Here is a 24,112-nt window from a genome sequence, read left to right as displayed (position 1 = left end):
GCAACTGCGATCATCTTCCAAATATGCCACTCTGACTCTGTAAACTTGTCACTTTATAAAGAGGAAACTCCCTGGAGGGGCCTTCTGGCATGGTGTTTATTGAATTGTGGGCCACAGGATCCTTCCCTGCTTGTTCCATTTTCCCTTCTCTTGTTTCTTCTCCTGCCTTTATAATTAATTAATTTTTTTCTTTTGAGACAGAGTCTCGCTCTCTTGCCCAGGCTGGAGTGTAGTGGCACGATCTTGGCTCACTGCAACCTCTGCCTCTTGGGTTCAAGTGATTCTCCTGCCTCAGCCTCCTGAGTAGCTGGGATCACGGGTGGCTGCCACCATGCCCAACTAATTTTTGTATTTTTGGTAGAGACAGGGTTTCACCATGTTGGCCAGGCTGGTGTCAAACTCCTGACCTCAAGTGATCTGCCTGCCTCAGCCTCCCAATGTGCTGGGATTACAGGCATGAGCCAGTGTGCCTGGCTTCCTGCAGTTTTTTTATTGATTGGATGAATGTTTGTATATCCCATGAGCCAGGTGAGGCACACTTTCCATGCACATACCAAGATGGTAACACTTATGCCATCTTTACTCCTTTGGGATTAGTCCGAAGCTCCTTGAGAATGACGGCCGTATCACCTGGGTTTTACTCTTTGGTTTCTGGTTGTTACTCCTCAGTCTTCAGCTTAATTAGGATGCATCCATTTGGTAGTTCTACAGTTAGTAACCCTGATGGCTTCCACTGGTTTACGATCTTGTACATCTAAGATGATGAAACTAAGGTTCAGAGAGGTGAGATTACTTTGAGTAAAACTGCATGGTGAGCGACTAGCAGAATTGGACCCTGAAACCAGATTTCTAATGTCCAGATCTTATCCCTTGTTTATCGTATCATGGTGGTTCAATAGTAATTCATCGTGTTTAGTGTGGTGTGCTAGAGCTGTCAACAGAGGAATCTGAGATGGAGAGGTTTGAAGGGACTAATTCTAGGTCACACAGCTAGCTAATGGATGGAGCAGGTCTTTAATCTCAGACCTGGGTTCCAAGACCAGTTCTTTTCTTTTTATGTTGCTCCGCCCCTGCTATCTTTATGTCAGAAAACCACTGAATTTCCTTCTAGATGTCAGGGTTTGGCAAAAAATTTAGCATGTGCTTCTGCATCATGCAGCGTTTTCTGAGAATGGGGAGATGGACTCATTTTGCATCTTTGATCTCGTTTTTATTTTGAGACGGAGTCTCAGTCTTGTCACCCAGGCTGGAGTGCAGTGGCGCGATCTCAGCTCACTGCAACCTCCACTTCCCGGGTTCAAGTGATTCTCCTGCCTCAGCCTCCCGAGTAGCTAGGATTACAGGCACCTGCCACCACGCCCAGCTAATTTTTGTATTTTTGTAGTAGAGATGGGGTTTCACCGTGTTGGCCAGGCTGGTCTTGAACTCCTGATCTCAGGGGATCCGTCTGCCTTGGCCTCCCAAAGTTTGGTATCTTTTCGTATCAGCTTCTATACAGACTTAACCCCATTTTTAAGTCATAGCCAACACGACCAACTTCTATCAGTTTTGCTTCTGTTTCAAAGGCTTCTGTTTTACTAACATACACACATACATGTATGCATATGGATTTAAATAAATTCTGGTGCAGGGAAGTCTAGGAAGCAAAGAGATAAAACTCTGTGATTGGAAAGTCACTTCTGGAAACTAGACATATAGAGCAGACCTCGCTCTTACATTTCTTTTTGAAGTGCAATAATTTTTTTTTTTTTGAAAACATTATAGGACCCAGTCCTGTGTTTGACATTAAAGCTGTTTCCGTCAGTCCAACCAATGTGATCTTAACCTGGGAAAGTAACGACCCAGCTGCTTCCGAGTACAAGTGTGTAGTAAAGAATGAGATGGAAAATGAGACGACAGTTACTGTTGTGTATCAACCATGGTGTAACATCACAGGCTTACGTCCTGGAACTTCATATACGTTCTCCATCACTCCAGGAACAGGCAGTGGGACTTGGGGAGATCCCAGAGTCATAAATGTCGTCACAGGTAAGATGACTGGCTCCCAGGGATGATGACAAACCATTTCTTATTATCCTGTATTCTAGGGCCTTGTCCATTCAAGTTGCCTGTTGGAAAGAGAGTGGTTTTCATAAACTAGAAGAGGAGAAAAGGTGCTGTGTTGTTTCAAGCCTCAGATTTCTGGTGGCCACATCATTCAGCATGAAGGCCCTATTTGTTTTGGGAAGTTCTAACTACTTCCGTGTGGTTTTAAAAATCTTCTGTTATTGTTGGTTAATATCTACTTTTCTGTTAAGACTCAGGAGTAGAGACTTCCTTAAAAACGTGTTTTCATGGTAATTACCAGCCTTTTAAGCTCCCAGGAAATGGATGCTGTGTTTGTATTCCCAGGAGTTTCTGTTGGGCAGGGAAGTTGGATGTATTTTATAGAGTGTGTGTTTCCGATGAAATAAGAGCTGGATGATATTTAAATTTTAATTCAGATTTGACAGTTTAGATTTTGATTTATCTTAGATGTCAATGCCTAAGCCATCTATTATAGCTGCCAACTGAGCTCTTTTTTTAAGCTGAAAAGAAGCAAACATTTTCAAAAAACAGGTGGAGACACTCTTTTTTAAGGTGAAGAGAACCAAAAATTGAAAAAAGAGGTCCTCTGTTAGTTTTCTGATCTGGGGGTCTTCGGGGTGTGATCTCAGGGCTGGAGTCGGCCATGGGCGCCTGAGCTCTTGGAGCCCCCATGGCTGGAGGTGAACGAGGTCCAGTGTGGAGCAGCAAACACGAAACCAGTGGCTTCCAACATTTTTAGTCAGGAAACTATTTCTTTAAACAAAACCTTGCCCAGGAGCCCAGTAAGTAAAAACAAGAAGAACTGGAGAGAAAAGAGCCAAAGAAATGGGTGTCACGGGCACCCTCACAAAACTCCTGGAGCTCCTCAGAGCCCTATTTTTTTGGGGGGGGACCCCGCTGTAAAGGTTTGCTCTGTTACCTTGTGAAAGAGAGGAAAAGAAGGAGAGCACAGGGAGAAGACAGAAGAGATGAGAATGAGAGAAAAGAGCACAGAACTTGGAAATGGTGACAAGGACAAGGCGAGCCCGAGGGGGTGGCCGTGGGAAAGGGGATGCGGAGGGGCAGGAAGCACCGATAGAGAGGCCCAGCGTCCTTTTCTGCCTTAAATCCCCGAGCGCAGGACTGCACTGGAGCAGGTCCGTCAGCTGCTGCGTATTGAGCACGGACCGTGTGCCTCGCTGTCCTTGTTGTTATTTTGTCCTCACAGTAACCCTGGGGGCTGCAGTGGAAGACGCTGTAATGTGGGGAAGTTAAGTTTCTTCCGGCGTCTCAGAGTTACTGAGCTTCAAGTGGTGGGACTGGAACCCGGAGTCTAACTCTAGACCACTGTGGTGCAGTGATGTTCATAACAGCTATCCACAGTCACCGAGCTGGGAATTTACAGGTTCCGCCTTACTTAATAAAACAAGAAGACAAGACTGACCTGATTTAGAAATCTTTGCATGAGAGACATGTGCTGTGAGGAATCAGCTCACTGTTTCGGAGCTGGACGGTGCCTTAGAATCATCTAGGCCAATGTCTTCACCTTCAGACCCCTGCAGCCCTCAGGCAGGGCTCTCTCTACAGCCCTACCTGTGCTTTTCTGTACGTGAAGCTGCAGCCCTGGGTTCTCCTGTCCCCACTGCTACTGGGAGTGTGTGTTCTTGAGCAAACCGCCCTGCCTCTCTGGGTCTCTGTGTTCTTATCAGAAAAGGAAGGGGAGTGCATGTCATTTTGGGTGAAGTGGTTTGACTTCTGTCACCATCAAGCAAATAAGGTGATGGGAGGAAGGGCCAGGATATAGTGGAGATGGAATGTCTTCTGAAAAATCCCCTTGGGGCTGGGATATCGAATGTGCTGCTTACTTAAAATGTCGTGGTAATTTAAAATGATATTATTTGCATTGTCTTGAATTGAGACCTTTAGATTGGTAGGCAGTCACTTTAGTTGAGGCTTTGTTCCTGATATCTAAAACACATGTAATTAAATGCTACCATTTATTTATTTATTTATTTATGAGACGGAGTCTCGCTCTGTCGCCCAGGCTGAAGTGCAGTGGCGTGATCTCGGCTCACTGCAAGCTCCGCCTCCTGGGTTTACGCCATTCTCCTGCCTCAGCCTCCCGAGTAGCTGGGACTACAGGCGCCCGCCATCTCGCCCGGCTAGTTTTTTGTATTTTTTAATAGAGACAGGGTTTCACCGTGTAGGCCAGGATGGTCTTGATCTCCTGACCTCGTGATCCACCTGTCTCGGCCTCCCAAAGTGCTGGGATTACAGGCTTGAGCCACCGCGCCCGGCCAAATGCTACCATTTAAAAGGGACAATTTAGAAGAGTGTCCAGTCACCATTGGGGTTAATCTTGGAGACCAGTGTGGATCCTAAACAATTTCAGTTTTAAGGTTTTTTCTTCTTTTCCGCATTGTTATTTTCTCCCCCAGCCCTGCTGTGAAATGATGGAAATGCACTGGACTGTGATAGAAAGGAAATATTTTTAGTGAGTCACATCGGGACCTCAGTGACCTCAGTCATTCTTTCTTTTTTTCTTTTCTTTTAAAACCTGCTCCCAGCACTGAACCCCAGTCATTCTTAGTGAAGGTGACTGCATATATCTTATTCCATTAATGCATGTTGTGTTTTTAAAATAGAGCCGATTCCAGTTTCTGGTCTCCGTGTTGCCCTCACGGGTGTGAGGCAGGCTACTCTCTCCTGGAGCAATGGCGATGGCACTGCCTCCTGCCGGGTGCTTCTTGAAAGCTTTGGAAGCCATGAGGAGTCGACTCAAGACTTCGCAGTCAATATCTCAGGCCTGGAGCCAGGGGTTCAATACAACATCAACCCATATCTTCTACAATCAAATAAGACAGAGGGAGACCCCCTGGGCACAGAAGGGGGCTTGGGTGAGTTACAAAGGGTACCTCCCATCTCCCTTACTGGTTCTCACTTTCAGTAACTTAATATTTTAAAAAATAAATTGATCTTCCATGTGTATGGAGATTTAGAATTTATAGAGGGCTTTTCCTCCACATTTTAGTTTGATCCCCCATCTGCATGAGGAAGGAAGGAGACGTGTTCTGATTTTACAGGGGAACACACTGGGGCTGAGAAAAGCAATATGGACTGAAACGTTTTAGAGTCTGGTACCCGGGAGTAGAGGCCCCTTTAGCTTTCTGTCTTTCAATTGAGCAAATAACAGCTGTGTCAACCCAAGTTGGGCCTTCAGAGGAACTTATCACGTCTGCTGGTTGACATTGGCGTTGTTATTTGCAGATTTCAGAGCATTTGTAGAGGATCCCCAGGCTAACTCCATGAGGAGGACAGGAACTTAACCTGCATCGTACACTTAAGAAAACAGTCACAGAGTGGGTGTCAGGATCCTTGCTTGCAAGTGACAGAAACCAGACTTTGGATAACTCAGACAGAAGGAACAATTTATTGTCTCGTGTGGATTTTCCTGCTAGCGGGAAGCCTTAGAGAAAGAGATGAGGCAATTCTCATCCCTCCCTCCTGCTTCCTTCTGTTTATCAACTTCATTCCCAGAGCAGTTCCCTCTGCACACTCCAGGAACCCAGCTGCTCCCGTTTCACACCCTGCAGCTGCCCCACCCGCCAAGGTCTGGTCCAGGGAAATGTGTCTTGAGTGGGGTCTGATTAGCAAAGTCTGCTTCACGGAGCTATCCCTGGAAATCCATGCTGGGACAGGAGAAGATAATGTCCCAAAGAAGGGAGAATGACCTGAAATAAGCAGAGTTTGAAAGAGAAGCACCAGATATCTGTGGTGCTACTGGAATAACAGTACAAATGGAGATGGAGCTATCAGGCCTTTTTATGGGGCTGCTTCTCTCTCTGGAGGAAGAAGGGAGCAGATATTGATGGAGCACCAACTGTGGCCACTGTCTGATGGCCATCTGATGGGGCGGGGGCCTCCAAAGGAAGATGGGGGATGTGTCCCTCTTGTGGTTGATGTCTTTTTGTTTCCTGTGCTTGAAACAGATGCAAGCAACACAGAGAGAAGCTGGGCAGGCAACCCCACCGCCCCTGTGCACAATGAGTCCCTCCTGGGACCTGCGGACTCATCCTCCAGCCAGCAGTCCCGAGACACGGAAGTCCTGCTTGTCGAGTTAAAGCCTGGCACCCGATACAATGCCACCGTTTATTCCCAAGCAGCGAATGGCACAGAAGGACAGCCCCAAACTATAGAGTTCAGGACAAGTAGGTTGAACTTTGTAAAATGGTGGCAGCCAGAGTTTCCTAGCGCAGTGTTCTGTCTCCTGTGATTCTGATTCTGAGTGATTTCTTGCATAACAACTAGTTTTGATGTCAGAGGGAGCTTTCTGGAGGAGATTTTGGACAGAGCAGATCTGCTCAGTTTCTTCTTAACTCCATGGGCAGTGCACATCTCTCATTAAGTGAAATCAAATACACGGAGCAGCTCCTGTGTGCGAGCACCAGGCACTGCCTCGTGCCGTCTTTCACAGCTCTGCGTGGTGGCCGATGACACAAACTGGCGTCATACTTTCCTCTTAAAAATAGATAATCATTGCTTATTTTTCCCCTACTTTGAGTTAAGAAAGTGAGTTTCGTTTTGTCGCCTGCCCTCGTAATTCGTACCAGTCTTTCTGTTGAAATGCTTTTGAAATGCACATTGCTGCTTCCTCGCTGTAATTTATCAGCACTTTCACTCTGTAAGTTCACCAATATTTGGAGGCTTTGGTGAAAAGAGCGGGAGGGGAACACGTTTGGGAATACCTAGAGGGAGTTACTGGCCAGGCTGTGTTACTTGTACAGGGCTAGAAGTTTTGGCAAGACATTGGTGAGAAGCCATGTCTGTAAGGAATGACAGCTTTTCCTGGTATCCACATTGAAGGAGGGTCCATCTGTGTCCTTCCTTCCCCTTGTACTTGTTTTGCTAACGTCGGGGTGGGTGGGGAGGAAGCGGCTGTAGGAGAGGCCGCCTGACCTCATTGGGTCCGCAGTGACCTGGCAGGAGTGGCAGGCGGGAGACTCTGGGGTGAGGAGGGCTTGGATTCCAGAGGGTGGGTTAGTTGGAGGAGGAGGAAGGGGCTCCTACATGGGTGCGGTTGGCAGTGGTGGGGTGTCCTGCACACGGTAAGCTTGCGTGAGAGGGTGAAAGGGGCTGAAATCTGGCCTGTGTGCCCTGCATCAAGCCATGCACCCAGGGCTGGGTCCAGCCAGGAGAAGGGCCCTTTGCCTGATTTGCTAAAATGACTCATGAATTTGTGTGGGACTGGGGTCCCTGTTTTTTAAAGCAGTTTGAGCAAAAGCAAAGTAGTAGTGATTACATCTCAGGCTCTTGGTGGTGTGAATTCACACACATCCTGGTTTGCGTTGAACTGTCTTCATGCTTGGTAAATAATCATTATAGTAGCCTTTCCCTTTCTCTAAGGGGCGAGTGTGTATGTATAAATAAATCTTATTCAGTTTGGGCTGCTGTAACAAATGGCCATGCACTAGATGGCGTAAACAATGAACATTTATTTCTCAGGGTTCTGGAGACTAGAAGTCTGAGACTGGGGCTGCAGCATACCTGGGCTCTGGGTGAACACCGTCTTCCTCTTCCGGGTTGCGGGCTCCCTGGGTCTTCGTGTGGTTGAAGGGGTGAGGGGGGGGTTTCTCTCCAGCCTCTTGGATAAGGGCACTAATGCCATTTGGGAGGGAGGTAATCCATGACCTAATTACCTCCCAAAGCCCCACCTCCAAAAACCATCATATCAGGGGTTAGGATTTCAACACAGGAATTTTATGGGGGCAGAAACATTCAGTCTGTTGCAAATCACACACACATGCACACACACACACACACACACACACACACACACACATTTCCACCCACCTCAGAGCACCCTGCACTTTTCAAGTGACTAGTTAGGTGGGGCAGGGTTAAGGAAACCATCAGAGGACATTGTTGAGCACCCAAGACTCGTCCACGGCGGAAGCCACCCCAGGGCTGAAGGGCTAGAGGAGGACAGGGTGTTTCTGGAGCCTAGTGAGAGCCGGGGCAGTGGAGGACACAGTTGTGTTAGAACAGAGGCCCAGAGCAGGAGGCGATGGAGGAAGGCACCGACTCCTTTCTCCTGTGGTCCTTCAGGGGCCTGCCCATTGGCTCATGGTGGAACCTGGTCACAGCCCACATGGCAAGACCCCCCTGTGATGCCTTGTGCAGGGTCAACCTCCTGGGCACAGAGCAGGTGAGGGAAGGACAGCAGATACGTTGGGAGGGTGGGGTGGGCAGGTGGCGAATAACTGGCACTTGGGTTATCTTTTCTTGAGGTTAGGATTGCTCTCCCAGTTTTCTAGATGAGGAAGCTGAGCTCAAGTGGTTTTCCTGCGACCCAGTTGGGTGTCATAGCAGAGTGAGCCCTAGAACCCAGGCCTGCCTTGTCCTGACTTCTGTGATCTCAGGTGATCACGTAGATCGCAGCGTTCGCTTTTGCATCATTTGTGTTTGACAACTTTTCTGGGTGCCCCTGGCCCTAGGGTAAGACACACATAGAGTCCAAGTCATCATTTAGGTCAAATCTCTAAAGTCAACTTGCAAAAAGGAACAAAGAATAACCCTGTAGGTGCCACTGGCCAGGTGGTTTCTTCACCTCCTGATGATGCCTGACTTTGGCTGGGACCCTCATGCTTTCCTAGCCGTGGTTGATGGTGCAGAGGAGGAAGGAACACCCCCCAGGAGAGTTTCCTGGGCTTGACAGCACGCCCTGATGACCTCTTCCTCCCTCTGCCTTGGCCGTTCTGGTTATTTTGAACTCCTCTTGTGTTCTCACAGATGCTATTCAGGTTTTTGACGTCACCGTTGTGAATATCAGTGCCACAAGCCTGACCCTGACCTGGAAAGTCAGTGATAATGAGTCGTCATCTAACTATACCTACAAGATACATGTGGCAGGGGAGACAGATTCTCTCAATCTCACCGTCAGTGAGGCTCGCGCTGTCATCTCGGGACTCCGCTCAAGCACCTTCTACCGCATCACAGTGTGTCCTTTCCTAGGTGACACTGAGGGCACACCGGGCTTCCTCCAAGTGCACACCCGTGAGTTCATGCCTGGCTCTCGCCACCCTTTCCTGCTGTCGTGCTACATGGTAGGCCCAAACACAGGATGTGTGATATAATGGTGACTGTCAGCTGACCACACGCCGAGCTTCGTGTGACATGCTTTCCTTGCACTGGCACATTGTATGCTCACAACAGCCCTGCGACGTGGTTGGCAGTAGCCTTATTTTATAGATAGGAAAGCCAAGGCTGAGAGAGGTGCTAGACAGGTGTCACAGCTGAAAAGTGGCAGAGGTGAGATTAAGCGTCTGGTATTTCTCACCTGGAGCCTGTGCTTGTAACTCTCTTTCCAGTATGGAGGAGACCTAGAGTGAATTAATACATGGAGACAAAAATGACCTGGATATTCATGTCCCCTTGTGTCGTGGGTGCTGATGTTATAATGAATCACTGGCACAGCTGCATCTCATCTTTGTTTGTTTAAATGTCCCTTGAAAATAAGATTTTATGCAGCAAATAAAAAGCTTTTGGTTCCAAAGAAGGTCCAATAATGTAAAATAAAACAGTAATGGTGCACTAGTGGTATGGTGGTATAATATTGATTATATACGATTAAACAATAGTAGGGACACCAGCACTGCATTTTGCACTGTGCCAGGAGATTTATAGACACTGCAGTGGCCTCCAAGGTAGGTACTGGGGTCCCCTTTTACAGATGAGGGAACGGCACTCTCATGGCTGAACAGTTTGCCCAGGGCCACAGAGCTGGTGAGTAGCAGAGCAGGACTTGAACCCAGGAGTGTGTGGCTCTGGACCCAGGGCTTATCCCACAAGAATGTCCATTCCTTCCCAGGAAGCACACCTCAGCATTCTTACAGATGTATTTTGGACTGGCTCTTTGAGAAAATGAAATATACTTGCATTTCTTTACCTTTTACTTTACTCTTTTACTATTTATTAGTTAGGATTAGGTTCAGCCACGAATAGCACCACTAAAAACAACAACAAAAAACCCCAAGTATCCATGGCTTAAACAAGACAGGGGTTTATTTCTCCCTCCTGTAACAGAAGCCCAGTGCTAGGCAGGGTGTGGACGGTAGAGGTTATCCAGGACTCAGTTGCATGAAACAGAAACTGTGAGCTATTTTAACCCAAAGGGATTTATCCTGGCAATTGAGGTGTCACAGAATCATTGGAAGAGCTGGTGTATCAGTTCGCTAGGGTTACCAGAACAAGTACTAAAGGCTGTGTGGCTTAAATAACAGAAATAGACTTTCTCTTAGTTCTGGAGGCTGAAGGTTAAAGATTAAGGCAACAGCAGGTGTGGTTTCTTCTGAGGCCTCCCTCTTGGCTTATAGATGACTGTCTTCTCCCTCACGTGGTTGTCCTTAGTCTGTGTGTGCCTATGTCCTCATCTCCCTTTGTAAGGACACCAGTCTTGCTGGATTAGGGCCTACCTTCATGACCTCACATTAACTTAATTACCTCTTTAAAGACCCTGTCTCCAAAGACAGCCACATTCTGAGGTCTTGAGGGTTAGGACATAAACATATACATTTGGGAGTGAGGGAGCACAAGTCAGCTCATAACAGCTGGGGACCAGGCTTTAGGCCTGGCCCCAAGAAATGACTCCTGGACAAGGCTGCAGAACTGACCCCCCAGAGAGTCACCACCTTGGTCACAGAGAGCAGAGGGAGGAATCAGGAAGTCCCTGCTGTAGCTGCTGGATCCAGGGGTGTATGTTCTGAGCTGTGATCTTGGGATCAGGAAGCTGCAGCCACCGCTGTAGTGTTAGTTCTAGAGCCAGGCAGCATGAGCTCCAGTCATTGCATCCACACTCCAGCTATATGAAGGAGGAAGGACAGAAGGTTGTGCTCCACCCTTAAAGGACACTTCCTAGAAGTCACCCAGTACCTCTGCTCTCGCTCTGTTGACCAAAACTTAGTCACATGCAACATCTAGCTGCATGGGAGGCTGGGAAATGTGGTCTTTGTTTGAACAGCTGTGCACACACAGCGCTAAAAATCTGGGTGGGTATGGTGAAGGGAAAACAGGGAAATGAATTTTGGGGGTCAAGAGTGGTCTCTGCTGTCCGTCCCTGAATAGAGGCTCTGGGAGGCTAGTAATGCATTCAAGATAAAGCAGCCCATGTGGCCAAGGTTCTCCTCCAGAGCCTGAGCCCTGGACCACAGGAGCTCACGCCTCCTCTCATTTCCTGTGAATGATTGTGTGCAGCATGAGCACGGAGCTTCTGCATTCTCATGGTCAAATGCTCTCTCCATGGCCAGAAACAGCTGTTTCCGAAGGGCTCGTGTTGTAGATGATGATACAAAGAAGACAGAGAGGAATCAGGTGTCCTAAGTGTACATTTCATCTCAGTGTAAATATTTTCTGAAGTGGGGCATCCCTATCTCCTGGAGAAATATATTTTTAATCTAGTTGTTTACTTTCTTTGCATAGCCCCTGGTCCAGTTTCTGACTTCCGAGTGACAGTGGTCAGCACGACGGAGATCGGCTTAGCATGGAGTAGCCATGATGCAGAATCCTTTCAGATGCATATCATGTGCATATCCTGTGTGCAGGAGGTTGCTTGGGGAGAAATAACCACCCACCAAAGTATTATCATTGGTGGCTTGTTCCCTGGAACCAAGTATTGCTTTGAATAGTTCCAAAAGGACCAAATGGGACTGAAGGGGCGTCTCGGACAGTTTGCAATAGAACCGGTAAGCAAATAGGCTTTTCTGTTAAAGCATCATGTTTCTTAAAGGAAATCAGCATAATTAATAAACATAATGTTTCCAAATATTGTTTTTCTTTTAATTATCTAAGAAAAACCTTTAACAATTTTCATAATAACAATAATGCTTATTTATTATATGAAATACAGACAAGTAGAAAAAACTTACATGGAAACCATCAAGCAGAGATAATCACTCTTGATGTGTGACATTTTACAATTTTTAAACATGTATACTTACATATATTTAATACACACATATATATATAATATACACACACACACACATATATATATTTTTTCTTTTTTTTTTTTGAGACAGTCTTACCCTGTCACCCAGGCTGGAGTGCAGTGGTGTGATCTTGGCTTACTGCAACCTCCACCTCCTGGGTTCAAGTGAAGCTATTCTTGTGCCTCACCCTCCTGAGGAGCTGGAATTACAGGTGTGCACCACCACGCCTGGCTAATTTTTATACTTTTAGTAGAGACGGGGTTTTGCCATATTGGCCAGGCTGGTCTTGATCTCCTGATCTCAAGTGACCCACCCACCTCAGCCTCCCAAAATGCTGGGATTACAGGTGTGCGCCACCGTGTCCAGGCCACAAATATATATGTATTTCTTGGACAAACATTGAGGCCGTCTGTATATGTGGTTTTGTAATCTGCCTTTTCCCCAACTTGCCAATTAATTATGAATATTCTTTCCTCTTAATACAATATTTCTACAGGATGATTTGAACACCTGCCTGGAATTCCATCATCTGAAACAGAGTTGGCAGATAAGAATGGCCCCTATGCCAAATTTGGCTCACTGTCTGTTTTTGTAAATAAAGTTTTATTGGATCACAGCCATGTTCATTGGCTTACGTACTGTCTATGGCTACTTTGGTGCTAGAATTGAGTAGTGGCAACAGAGAATGTGTGGCTTGTGAAGCCTGAGATATTTATTTTCTGGCCATTACAGAGAATGTTTGCTGACCTCTGGCCTAGATCAGTTGTTTTCAAATTGTGGTCCAGGGCTCTCTAGGGATCCCTAGGTTCTTTCAAGGGGTCTCCAGGGTAGTATTATCGTAACAATACTAAAATGTTATTTGGCTTTTTCATTCTCATTCTCTTTTGGAGTTTTCCAACTTTGATCTGATATGGGATGACATTGTCTCTCTGAGGGCTAATGGAATATATGCTGTAGAATCTTACATTTAAAAAAATTCTTCATTTTAAATCCCCAATATAGTAAATATTAATAAATATAACCTATGTAAATACAAATTCTCTGAGAGCCTTTATAACTTTTAAGAAGGTCAAGAAGTCCTGAGAGCAAAAAGTTTAAGAACCTCTGGTCAAGATGTGTTAGAAATTAACTACTGTGCTGTGTTGGGCAGGTGGACTCTTTACAGTCTTTCATAAACAACACTGTGATGTGATAGTTTGTCAGTTCTAGAAGGCTAATTGAAATTGATAAAATCATTTTATAGTCAGCTACGGTGGCCTACACTCATAGTCCCAGCTACTTGAGAGGCTGCAGCAGGAGGATTTGCTTGATCCAGCAGTTGCAGACCAGCACCAGCCTGGGAGACCCTGTCTCAAAAAAAATTTTTTTTATAGAAACAGTTTAAATAAATTATTAAATTGTTTCTAGCCCCCCAGGAGAAACTTCTGGAAAATTCTAGAGCGTAATGTTTTTTATTGTTTTAAAAATTTGAAATTTTTTTTTTGAAAGGTTGAAAAACATACAGTCTTCCTAGATCTTTGATTCAAGATAGTTGAAATCTTTTATACAGAGGGTAGAATAAAGAAATGGGACAGATTCCTTGAAACACACATGAAATGAGTTAGGCTTTTGAGATTCTCCTTGAAGAAGCTTCTTCAACTGTGCTGGTTAGGTTAAGCACCGATAGTCACTCAGAGGATCTGCTTCCGAAATAAGGGATCTACTAAAATGCATCCCTCAGATGAGGGTATTCCCTTTGCAAGTCAGCATCTTAGACTGTTGACATGAAGTCTTAACATCACCATGTTTCTTCTGTCTTTTAAGGCTGTGGATAATGGTAAGAGGATCACCGCTGACGGGGATGTGTGATATCATGCTACTTGCCTATTGCTCAGAACTTCCTGTAACAATAATATAATGTGTTGGGGGTCTGCAAAGTGCTGAGTGCTCTCATACTGTATTTTACATTTTTAACACAACTTCAGGGAGCAGGTATTATGATCATTTCTGTCTTACAGAGTAAGAAATGGGGGCTCTGCGAACTTAAGTAACTGGCCCAGAGTGACGAGGTGGCAAACTGACCTGTGTCTGGTGTCTAAGACCAAGTGCTTATCCACCATGTAGATTGACACTTTGATGTGGTACAGCAGTAAAGTTTAGTATTAGTGAGGAGAAGGCATCTCTTTTACTATAGTTTATTATGAATATTCTTTCCTCTTAATATCAGTATTTCTGCAGGGTAATTTTAACATGGTAATTTTAACACCTGCCTGGAATTCCATTGTCTCAAAGGACCCATTTCATTCAGTGGTCCCATTGAATGAAAGTCAAGAAGGCTTGCTATAAGATCTAAACTCTTAGGGAGTTACCTTTCTATTATTGAACAACCTTTATTGTTATTGGAAAAAGTCAGCTTAACAACATTAAAAGCAATTTCGAAAAAAGGAAATGAATACCATATAATCCAGTAATTCCAGTCCTATGTATATCTCCAAAAGTATTGCAAACAGGGCCTTGGACAGTTATTTGTACATCAGTGTTTATTGTAGTAGCATTGTTCACAGTAGCCAAAGGGGAACCGAAGATCCCATCAACAAATGAATGGATAGACAAAATGTGGTTCATCCATACAACAGAGTATTATTCAGCCTAAAAAAGAAAGAAATTCTGATTTATGGTACAACATGGATGGATCTTGAGGACCTTATGCTAAGTGAAATAAGCCAGACACAGAAGGACAAATACTGGATGATTCCACTTACCTGAGTACCTAGATTAGGCAACTTAATATTCTACAGAAATGAGAATAGAGGTTACCAGGGCTGTGCAGAGGAGGGAGTAGGCATTATTATTTCATGGCTACAGTTTATGCTGGAGATGATAACAGTGTTTTGGGTTCAGATAGTGGTGATGGTTACGTAACATTGTGAATGTTGATGACACCGAATTGTACACTGACAGATGGTTAAGATGATGAATATTATGGTATGTATGTCTTACCACAATAAAAAGGAAAAGAAACAAATACCTCTACTTTTCTAACCCAACCAAATTCCTTTTCTCTCTATGTCCACATTTTGCTTGTATTACTGTAATTATTATACAAGTACTTTTATTTTGTATTTGAATTTTTTTTTTTTTTTAAACTCAGTCTATACCACAACTTTCCCCTATAGTTATCATGGTCTTCATGTTTTTAGTGGCTGCAGAATATTTCATCATGCAGCCAGATCACCGTGCCCACAGCCCTCCCCATGTTATTGAATATTTAGGTTGTTTCTAGTTTTTTATGTTTATAGGCAAAGGCCTTTCATGGTCTTTTGTCTGTGGAATCCCTTTGACACCAGGAATCTGCCAGTAGGAAACAAAGGCTTCTCCCAGCGGCTTCTCTTTAAGGAGAATCCACTTAGGATTTAAAAAAAAAATAATTTTGGAGTACATTGTACGTAAACATGGCACCTTTTTTTTTTTTTTTTAGGACAATATGTTTGCAGTGAAAGCATTTCCCTTTTTTGTCCCCTACCTGCCCATTTCCTCTCCCTGGAGGTGATGTTTGTTGCCAGGTAAAGAGAGACGGGGTTGAAAGCTGCCCTGGAAAACAGGCCCTGCCTCCGTGGTTACTTCCAGGCCTCGATGTAGGCATCCCTGGTGCAAGTGGCTGAGTGTGCAGCGGAGAGATGATTGGAGGATGGGCTCCTGTGGGGGACTCCACTTCTGACTCTGCCCTGAGGGTGCAGGGTGTGTCCGTTTTCTTCCCTTCCTTATCTGTCCTCAAATGCTGCAAGGTAGTAAAGGTCAGCTCTCCATTTCAGTTTTCCTCTTCAGTATGTCAGGGAGTGTCATGGGGAGATGTTTCCTTCTAAATGAGTGATTTAAAAAAACAACAAAACAAAACAAAAAAAACCTCTCAATTGAGATGTAATATACATACCGAAAAGGGACGTATCCTCAGCGCATAGCTTCATGAACTTTTACAAACTGAACACACCTCGTTACCAGCACCCATATCAAGAAACTGAACGTGATTTCCACTTCAGATGACCCCTTGAAGGTTTTTTTTTTTTAATTTTTTTAATGTTTTTTGAGATGGAGTTACTCTGTTGTCGCCCAGGCTGGAGTGCGATGGCGCGATCTCGGCTCACCGCAACCTCCGCCTTCCGGGTTCAAGCAATTCATTCTCCTGCCTCAGTGGCTGGGACTACAGGCATACGCCACCACACAGCCGGCTAATTTTGTATTTTTTTTAGTAGAGATGAGATTTCTCCATGTTGGTCAGGATAGTCTCAGACTCCTGACTTCATGTGATCCGCCCGCCTCGGCCTCCCGAAGTGTTGGGATTACAGGTGTGAGCCGCCGTGCCTGGCCGCCGTTTTTTTTTTTTTTTTTTTTTTTTTTTTTGCGACAGAGTCTCATTCTGTCGCCCAGGCTGGAGTGCAGCAGTGGTGTGATCTCGGCTCACTGCAACCTCTACCTTCTGGGTTCAAGTGATTCTTGTGCCCCAGCCTCCCGAGTAGCTGGGATTGTAGGTGTGTACCACCACACCCAGCTAATATTTGTATTTTTAGTAGAGATGGGTTTTCAGCATGTTGGCCAAGCTGGTCTCGAACCCCTGACCTCAAGGGATCCACCCATCTTGGCCTCCCAAAATGTTGGGATTACAGGCATAAGCCACTGCACCCAGCCTAAGGGCTCATTTTTATGACAAAAACAAAAAACTAGAGAACTGATAAGATAAACTGGGAAGTTCATCTGTGTCGTAGAAGAGCTAAAATTCTTGAGAGCACCGAGTGTGTGCATTTCTCAGCTTGATTTTGGAGTGTGCCTTTTGTGAACTCATTTGAAAGTGTGATGGCAGAAGAGCAGGTTCTCTCACAGCACTTGGAGAGGAAGCTGGGCCTCATGATAATCGGTAACGGGTTTCCCTTCTTCCTTTCTTCTGAGCAGCTCCCAGTGCAGTGTTTGACATCCACGTGGTCTACGTCACCACCACGGAGATGCGGCTGGAGTGGAAGAGCCCAGGCAATGCTTCCGAGTATGTCTACCATTTAGTCATAGAGTCCAAGCATGGCTCTAACCACACAAACACGTCTGACAAAGTGGTCACTCTCCAGGGCCTGATCCCGGGCACCTTATATAACATTACCATCTCTCCAGAAGTGGACCACGTCCCGGGGGACCCCAGCTCCACTGCACAGTACACACGTAAGTCTCTTAGGATGCCCTTCTAAGGAACAGCCTCTCTAACCGTCTCTTGGAGGAGGCACTGGTTAAATGATGGCCAGTGTGCTTCTGGGATCCAGGTTGACCCTGAAACTGCTGAAGTTGAAAACATGGGTCTCAGCAACGGTTCTGCTGTCCCCGTGGGGCACTGTTCTTCAAGCTATATGAACTTAGAATTGTCGTTAGAAGCAAGAAGTGATTCCTTGGGAGTGGAGACTGAAGCTGTTCTAGTCATTCCTTGAGAATACAGAGTAGAGAAGGGTCACCTTGTCGTGTTGGTATTGGAAGATACTGCCCAGATGAGGAGCTGTACCTGCGACAGTGAGGGAGGTGTTTTGCAAATACTTGAATTAAATACATGATAAAGATGTTTGTAATATGTTTTTAGTATATTTTTCTCCTTCATCTATTAGATTTGAAAAACAGATTAGAAATTATATCTTAAAAATATATTTGAAATAAACTTGAAGTATTAAAAGAAGCCTAAATTAAACTTCTTTTGAGATTTAATCTGTATAATTATTTTCTTGATGTGTTTTGGGAAAGTTTTCCGTCATTTGAGCCAGCAAATACTAGCTTTGTTCATTCTTTCTCAAATGAGCCAGGCTATTTTTGGGTACAGTAAATAGTCCTGGAATTCTGGTTAATCTGTGCTTTTACATGAATTGCCTTTTTTTAAAATCAAGGGCCCAGCATTGTGTCCAACATTGATGTAAGTACCAACACCACAGCAGCAACTTTAAGTTGGCAGAACTTTGATGACGCCTCTCCCACGTACTCCTACTGCCTTCTTATTGAGAAGGTTGGAAATTCCAGCAACGCAACACAAGTAGTCACGGACATTGGAATTACTAATGCTACTGTCACTGAATTAATACCTGGCTCATCATACACAGTGGAGATCTTTACACAACTAGGGGACAGAATCAAGTCACTGGAATCTGGCTGGAAGTCATTCTGTACAGGTGAGTGTAGCCCCAGCTGCCTCTTGGACTCCTCCCTGAGTGGTGCTGACCTTGCAGGTCAGTCCTCCACAGTCTGTAGTTTGTTTGGTTTTGTGTGATGTGCAGTGATTGAGCTTTCTGAGGCATCCTATTAGCTTATTGGTGCTGGCTCGATGCCCTCATCATTTCTGCATTCAATAAATATTTATTGAGCATATACCATATGTCAGTCAAGTCCTTGCCTTCTTGGAACTTTTATTTTGGAGGGAGGAAGTGGAATGTTTATCTAGGATGCTCAGGAAAGGCATCAGTGAGAAGGTGACTTTTGAGCAAAGATCTAAATAAAGGGAAGGAGCCAGCTATTTGGATATCAGAGCATGAGAGCATTACAGGCAGAGGTTTGTGCAGAGGGGCCTGTGCAGCATCACCACTGTGTCCTGGAGGCTGGAGGAAGAGCAGGAGGCAAGGGTGGGAGGAGTGGACCCACAGGAACAGGAGGTGAGGCTTGGGTGGGGCTGGGCCAGGACGTGGATGATGTCTGGCATTGGTTTGTCTTTTGTGCTGGAGAAGATGGAAAGGTTATTGTTGAAATGATGCCCAACCTTTGTGTCCTTCTGGATCCTCACCTATCTCACAACTCAAAATGTGTGATAAAGAGAAGAGCCCTGTGTGTAACTGAGGATGCTTGCAGGGCAGTCCAGGGAAGGCTTTGCAGACAGTGGTGGGCACTTCTGCTCACCGTGCTGACTGTAGCACCTTTATCACTCAGCACCTGTGCACTACTCATTTTCTGCCCACCTTGCTCCTACCTCTTCCCTTTTTAGCCCAGGCCATTCATATGTTCAGGCTGATTTGGAAGTGGGGGTCTCATGGGATCAGCCTCCCCGGTAGTGTAGGAGCTCCACCTGTGATGGCCTCTGGCCTTTCAGTGGTCAGTGGGGTGGCCACAGAAATCTCTGCAGCTTTGGGTCACCTCTGCTCCATCCCATCTGGTCTAGACACCCATCTTTGATATTTGGGTGCCTTTCATTGCTGATATTTATCTTAGCTATAGTTATTTGTAGCCTATAGCCAGAGAAAAACTGTATCCGAGCATTTATGACTGAGTGTGGGTGGAACAGGAACTGTGAAAGTAGGTGCAGTGTTCAGATTACCTTTCCAGGCCTTGGGTGGCGAATGTGGGAGTTTCACTAAGTGCTGTGGTAGAGCTTCTCCTGCTCTAAAATTCTGTGACATTCAATTAATGATAATACTGTCCTCCAGTTTTAATATGGAGTTTTCCATTTACATTAGTTTGATGTTAGTCCTCAGTAAAAATCTGTTGGCCCTCAGAGACAAATAACACTCTATTTTGAAGATGAGGAAACTGATACCATTTGCCATTGATGATGCAGTATGTTATGTGAATAGAGAGTGTCTTGAACTTAGACTTAGAAAACCTGGGATCTAGTTTTGGCTTCACCACCTGCCACGTCATCATCAGCCAGTTACTTAACCTCTCTGAGCCTCTGTGGATTTATCTGCAGATGGGACAGTATGGGCCTCACCTGTCTCAGAAGGACCATCAAGAGGGCCTTGGCTGGGCCTGGTGGCTCACGCCTATAATCCCAGCACTTTGGGAGGCCAAGGCAGGTGGATCATGAGGTCAAAAGATTGAGAACATCCTGGCTAACATGGTGAAACCCTGTGTCTACTAAAAATGCAGAAATCAGCTGGGTGTGGTGGCATGCACCTGTAGTCCCAGTGACTTGGGAGGCCGAGACAGGAGAGTCATTTGAACGCTGGAGGCAGAGGTTGAGGTGAGCCGAGATCACGCCATTTCCCTCCAGCCTGGGCAACAGAGCAAGACTCCATCTCAAAAAAAAAAAAAAAAAAAAGGAGGTGGGTCCTCAAGATGAGATGGTGCAAGTGAGGAGGTCACTACCTCTCACAGGACGATGTAGCTGCCTCTCATGGAGCCCTGGTCTCTTCCAGGCATCTTTCTTGGTGCTGGACATCATTGTTCAATTTACTCTTCAAAGAGTCCTGCAGCTGAGGCTCAGAGCAGTTGGGTGACTGTCCCAAGGTCACACAGTTTGGTGTTGCCCAATTCAGGGTCAGCCCCTGCCTCTTCCACCACATCACCCACCCACCTCCTCATCGCCAGGATTCTGCTACTCCTTATTTCTGTGTTTGCAAAGGCAAAAGTCCCAGAATCTCATGCTGTGCTGTGCTTGTTTTGCAGATCCCGCGTCCGTGGCCTCCTTTGACTGTGAAGTGGTCCCCAAAGAGCCAGCCCTGGTTCTCAAATGGGCCTGCCCTCCTGGTGCCAATGCAGGCTTCCAGCTGGAGGTCAGCAGTGGAGCCTGGGACAATGCAACCCACCTGGAGAGCTGCTCCTCTGAGAATGGCACTGAGTATAGAACAGAAGTCACATATTTGAATTTTTCTACCTCGTACAACATCAGCATCACCACCGTGTCCTGTGGAAAGATGGCAGCCCCCACCCAGAGCACCTGCACCACTGGCATCACAGGTGGGCTTCAAGGCAGGGGCTGGTCAGACGGCACGGTGATCACTCCTGGAGCGGCTGACCCAGTGGGTCTGCACGTGTGGACTAGAAACCTGTTTTTGTTTCTTTATTTCCCCTGAAATATTTGCTTTTACTGGCATAGACTTGTTTCTCATTCTATAGAAATCAGTCTAAAAAAGCAGAGTAAGAGGGGCTCATTTTTTACATTCTAAAAGTTCCTTTTCTTTACAGCATAACTCATTGCCATGTTTTCTTTTATATTTTTTCGAGATGGAGTCTTGCTCTTGTCGCCCAGGCTAGAGTGCAGTGACGCGATCTCAGCTCACTGCAACCTCTGCTTCCTGGGTTCACGCGATTCTGGTGCCTCAGTCTCCCGAGTAGCTGGGACTACAGACACATGTCACCACGCTTGGCTAATTTTTGTATTTTTAGTAGAGAGGGGGTTTCACCATATTGGTGGGGCTGGTCTCGAACTCCTGACTTCAAGTGATCCACCCGCCTCGGCCTCCCAAAGTGTTGGGATCACCCACCTGAGCCACTGTGCCTGGTCGTCCTTTAGCGCACATCTGTTGGTGGCTTACTGTGTGCTGTGGTGAGGGACTCTATGGGAAGCATGGGCGACAGGGCCCCTGGAGCATTGGACTGAGAAGAGCATTGAGAAGGAGAGGATTTCCAGGTCTGGTGGTAGGTGAGCTAACATGCTGCTGCCAGTTTTGGGGCAAGGACCTGGGGATGGACCTTCTCTGGCCAGCTACAGGGCATAGAGCTGATGGGAAATGCAGGAGCCTGTGCTAGCAGTTGACCGTTAGACATGGGAACGGCACCTCCCAGCGGGCACAGCTGCCAGGAACTTGCGAGGTTGCTGAAGCTTGTAGTTTAGAACAGGACCATCCGCTAGATGGGCAATGTGAACCTCAGGTATAATTTAAAGTTTTCCAGAAGCCACATTGAAAAAAAAAGTAAAAAGGAGTAGCTGAAATTAATATTAATACCATTTAACTTAGTATATTAAAAGTATTATTTCAACATGTAATTTCTATATTAATGAATTATTTTACATCTTCTTTTGTACTAAGTCTTTGATATCTCGTCTGAATTGTATGCTTGTAGCACATCTGAATGCAAACTGGTCACCTTTCAGAGGCTTGGCAGCCGCGTGTGGCTAGGGGCTGCTGTATCAGTGCAGGTTTAGACAATTATGTTGTGGTTGTTTTGGAGTTCAGATTTCTGTCTCCTTGAATCTTGAATATATATAATAATGAGAACAGGCTGGGTGTGGTGGCTTATGCCTGTAATCCCAGCACTTTGGGAGGCTGAGGTGGAAGGATTGCTTGAGCCCAGGAGTTTGAAACCAGCCTGGGCAACATAGTGAGATCCCATCTCATTTATTTTTAAAAAATATATATATAAAAAAAGAACAATCCAAACTGTATATGTGAGATGAATTTAGGTAGAGAGAGAGTGTGTGGAGTGGATCATCTTTAATTCAGCATGTTCTTTCTTTTGTGTTAGTTCAGAGAGTGGCTCCACACCCTGGCTTGGAAAGGGAGGGTGCAGAATCATGGTGGTTATCCATGGAGGGTCCTGTGGGGGCTTTTCTGGTTTCTGGGAAGAGGATCTGTTGGATTTCTCTAGGTGGTATTTTAGACCAACTCTGAGAAAAATGTGGGGACTGTTTATGAAGAACAAGGGGCAGTGCCGTGGCCAGGTCTCAGTAGAAAGTATGTTCTCTCCCACCTCATCTTTGATTCTTCTCCTTGGACATCTGCTCCGTCTTTGCTCTCAGCCGACCAGCTGATCCTGGGGCCAGGCCAAGTCCACGTGGTGTCAGCATGCAGCTCCCAAGGCCACACCTTAGAGTTCCACCACAGTCTCTTTCTCACTCTCCTTCCACCCCAGATCTCAGGATAATGAACCCGGCTCATCTTGAGTCAGAAGGGACTGGGGGAGAGGGCAAGGGCAGGTTAGCTTCCCCATCCAAGGATACTAGCGTCTTACTCTAATGATGGTTTCTTTTACTGGGCAAAACCTTTTCAGTTTGATTTAATCTTGCTTGTCTATTTTTGCTTTTGTTGCTGTGCTTTTTGTGTGGTATCCAAGCAACCATTGTAAATACTGTGTCAAGAAGCTCTTCCCCGATGTGTGTGTGTTTTGTTTTAAACAAATTGAACAGTGTACAGCTTTAGGTCTGATGTTTAAGTCTTGAACCTATTCAGAGTTTATTTTTGTGTCTGGTGTAAGATAGGGGTCTAGTTTTATTATTTTGCTCATGGATATTCAGTTTTCCCAGCACCCTTTGTTGAAGAGGCTGTCTTTTCCCCATTGTGTCTTCTTGTCACCCCTGTTGAAGATAAGTTGACTGTATATGTGAGAGTTTAATTCTGGGCTCAGTATTCTGTTCTGTGGGTTGATGTCTGTCTTTATGCGTGTAATATACTGTTATAATTACTGCAGCTTTGAATAAATATATCTTGAAAGCAGGAAGTGTGAGGCCTCCAGCTTTATTCTTTTTCAACACTACTTTGGCTGTTCCTGGTCTTTCATTGTTCCATATGAACTTTAGGATTTTTTTTTTTTTAATATTCTGTAAAAATTGCCATTGGGATTTTGATGGGGTAGCATTGAATTTATAGATCATTTTGAGTAGTGTCAAGTCTTCCAGCAATATCAGGTCTTCCAATCCATGAGCATGGGATGTCTTTGTATGTATTTGTGTCTTCTTTATTTTATCAATGTTTTGTGGTTTTCACTGTACAAGTCTTGCATCTCCTTGGTTGTATTTTAATTATATTTCAATCAATCTGTTAAAAAATAAAATAAAAGCATGCACAGTTCAAAACAACAATAGCAAAACCAAACAAGGCTGCTGGGTGCCTGCCCTGGGGATTTGGCTGGATGCCCCGAAGGGGTCATTGTGAGCTGGGCAGGTTTCCCAGGATCTGCTATCTCTGCTCCTCACCAGTTTCCTTCCGTGCCTTTTGCTTCTGGATTTGCTGCTTTGCAGAGCCCAGCATGTAGCTTCCAGAGTAAGATCGTGAGGAGGTTGCTGAAGCATGTTCTCTACCTAATGTGTTGCTTTGGTTTTCAATATTGGGTGATCGTGTTTTGTTTTGTTTTAGATCCCCCTCCTCCAGATGGATCCCCTAATATTACATCTGTCAGTCACAATTCAGTAAAGGTCAAGTTCAGTGGATTTGAAGCCAGCCACGGACCCATCAAAGCGTATGCTGTCGTTCTCACCACTGGGGAAGGTAAGGAGAGGCCTCCGTGGGTTAAACAGCACGTGAGTGATGCAGTGACCAGAGCTTTCTCTGTGCCCACTGAGGCACATGAGTGATGCAGACACACGCCTGTCTTCTCACTGCAGCCCATGCTGTGTACTCAGACAGAGAAGGAGGGTGAGGTATTTGCCTGATGGTTGACAAGCT

General features: G+C 45.5%; 1 protein-coding gene across 1 annotated transcript in view; it reads left to right on the top strand.

Moving 5' to 3' along the window:
* PTPRJ (protein tyrosine phosphatase receptor type J) overlaps positions 1-24,112 on the top strand; it is a 188,446-nt gene that overhangs the window by 138,864 nt on the left and 25,470 nt on the right. Inside the window, 10 exon segments of the mRNA XM_033206006.1 lie at positions 1,765-2,028; positions 4,692-4,943; positions 6,036-6,254; positions 8,836-9,099; positions 11,521-11,721; positions 11,724-11,783; positions 16,953-17,210; positions 17,915-18,193; positions 20,397-20,687; positions 23,804-23,935. Of these exon segments, the coding sequence (XP_033061897.1) occupies positions 1,765-2,028; positions 4,692-4,943; positions 6,036-6,254; positions 8,836-9,099; positions 11,521-11,721; positions 11,724-11,783; positions 16,953-17,210; positions 17,915-18,193; positions 20,397-20,687; positions 23,804-23,935 (2,220 nt within the window).

The sequence above is a fragment of the Trachypithecus francoisi genome, unplaced genomic scaffold (genome assembly GCF_009764315.1).
Source record: "Trachypithecus francoisi isolate TF-2019V2 unplaced genomic scaffold, Tfra_2.0 Lachesis_group8, whole genome shotgun sequence".
Classification (NCBI taxonomy): Eukaryota; Metazoa; Chordata; class Mammalia; order Primates; family Cercopithecidae; genus Trachypithecus; species Trachypithecus francoisi.
This window is presented reverse-complemented; position numbering and strand designations above follow the sequence as displayed.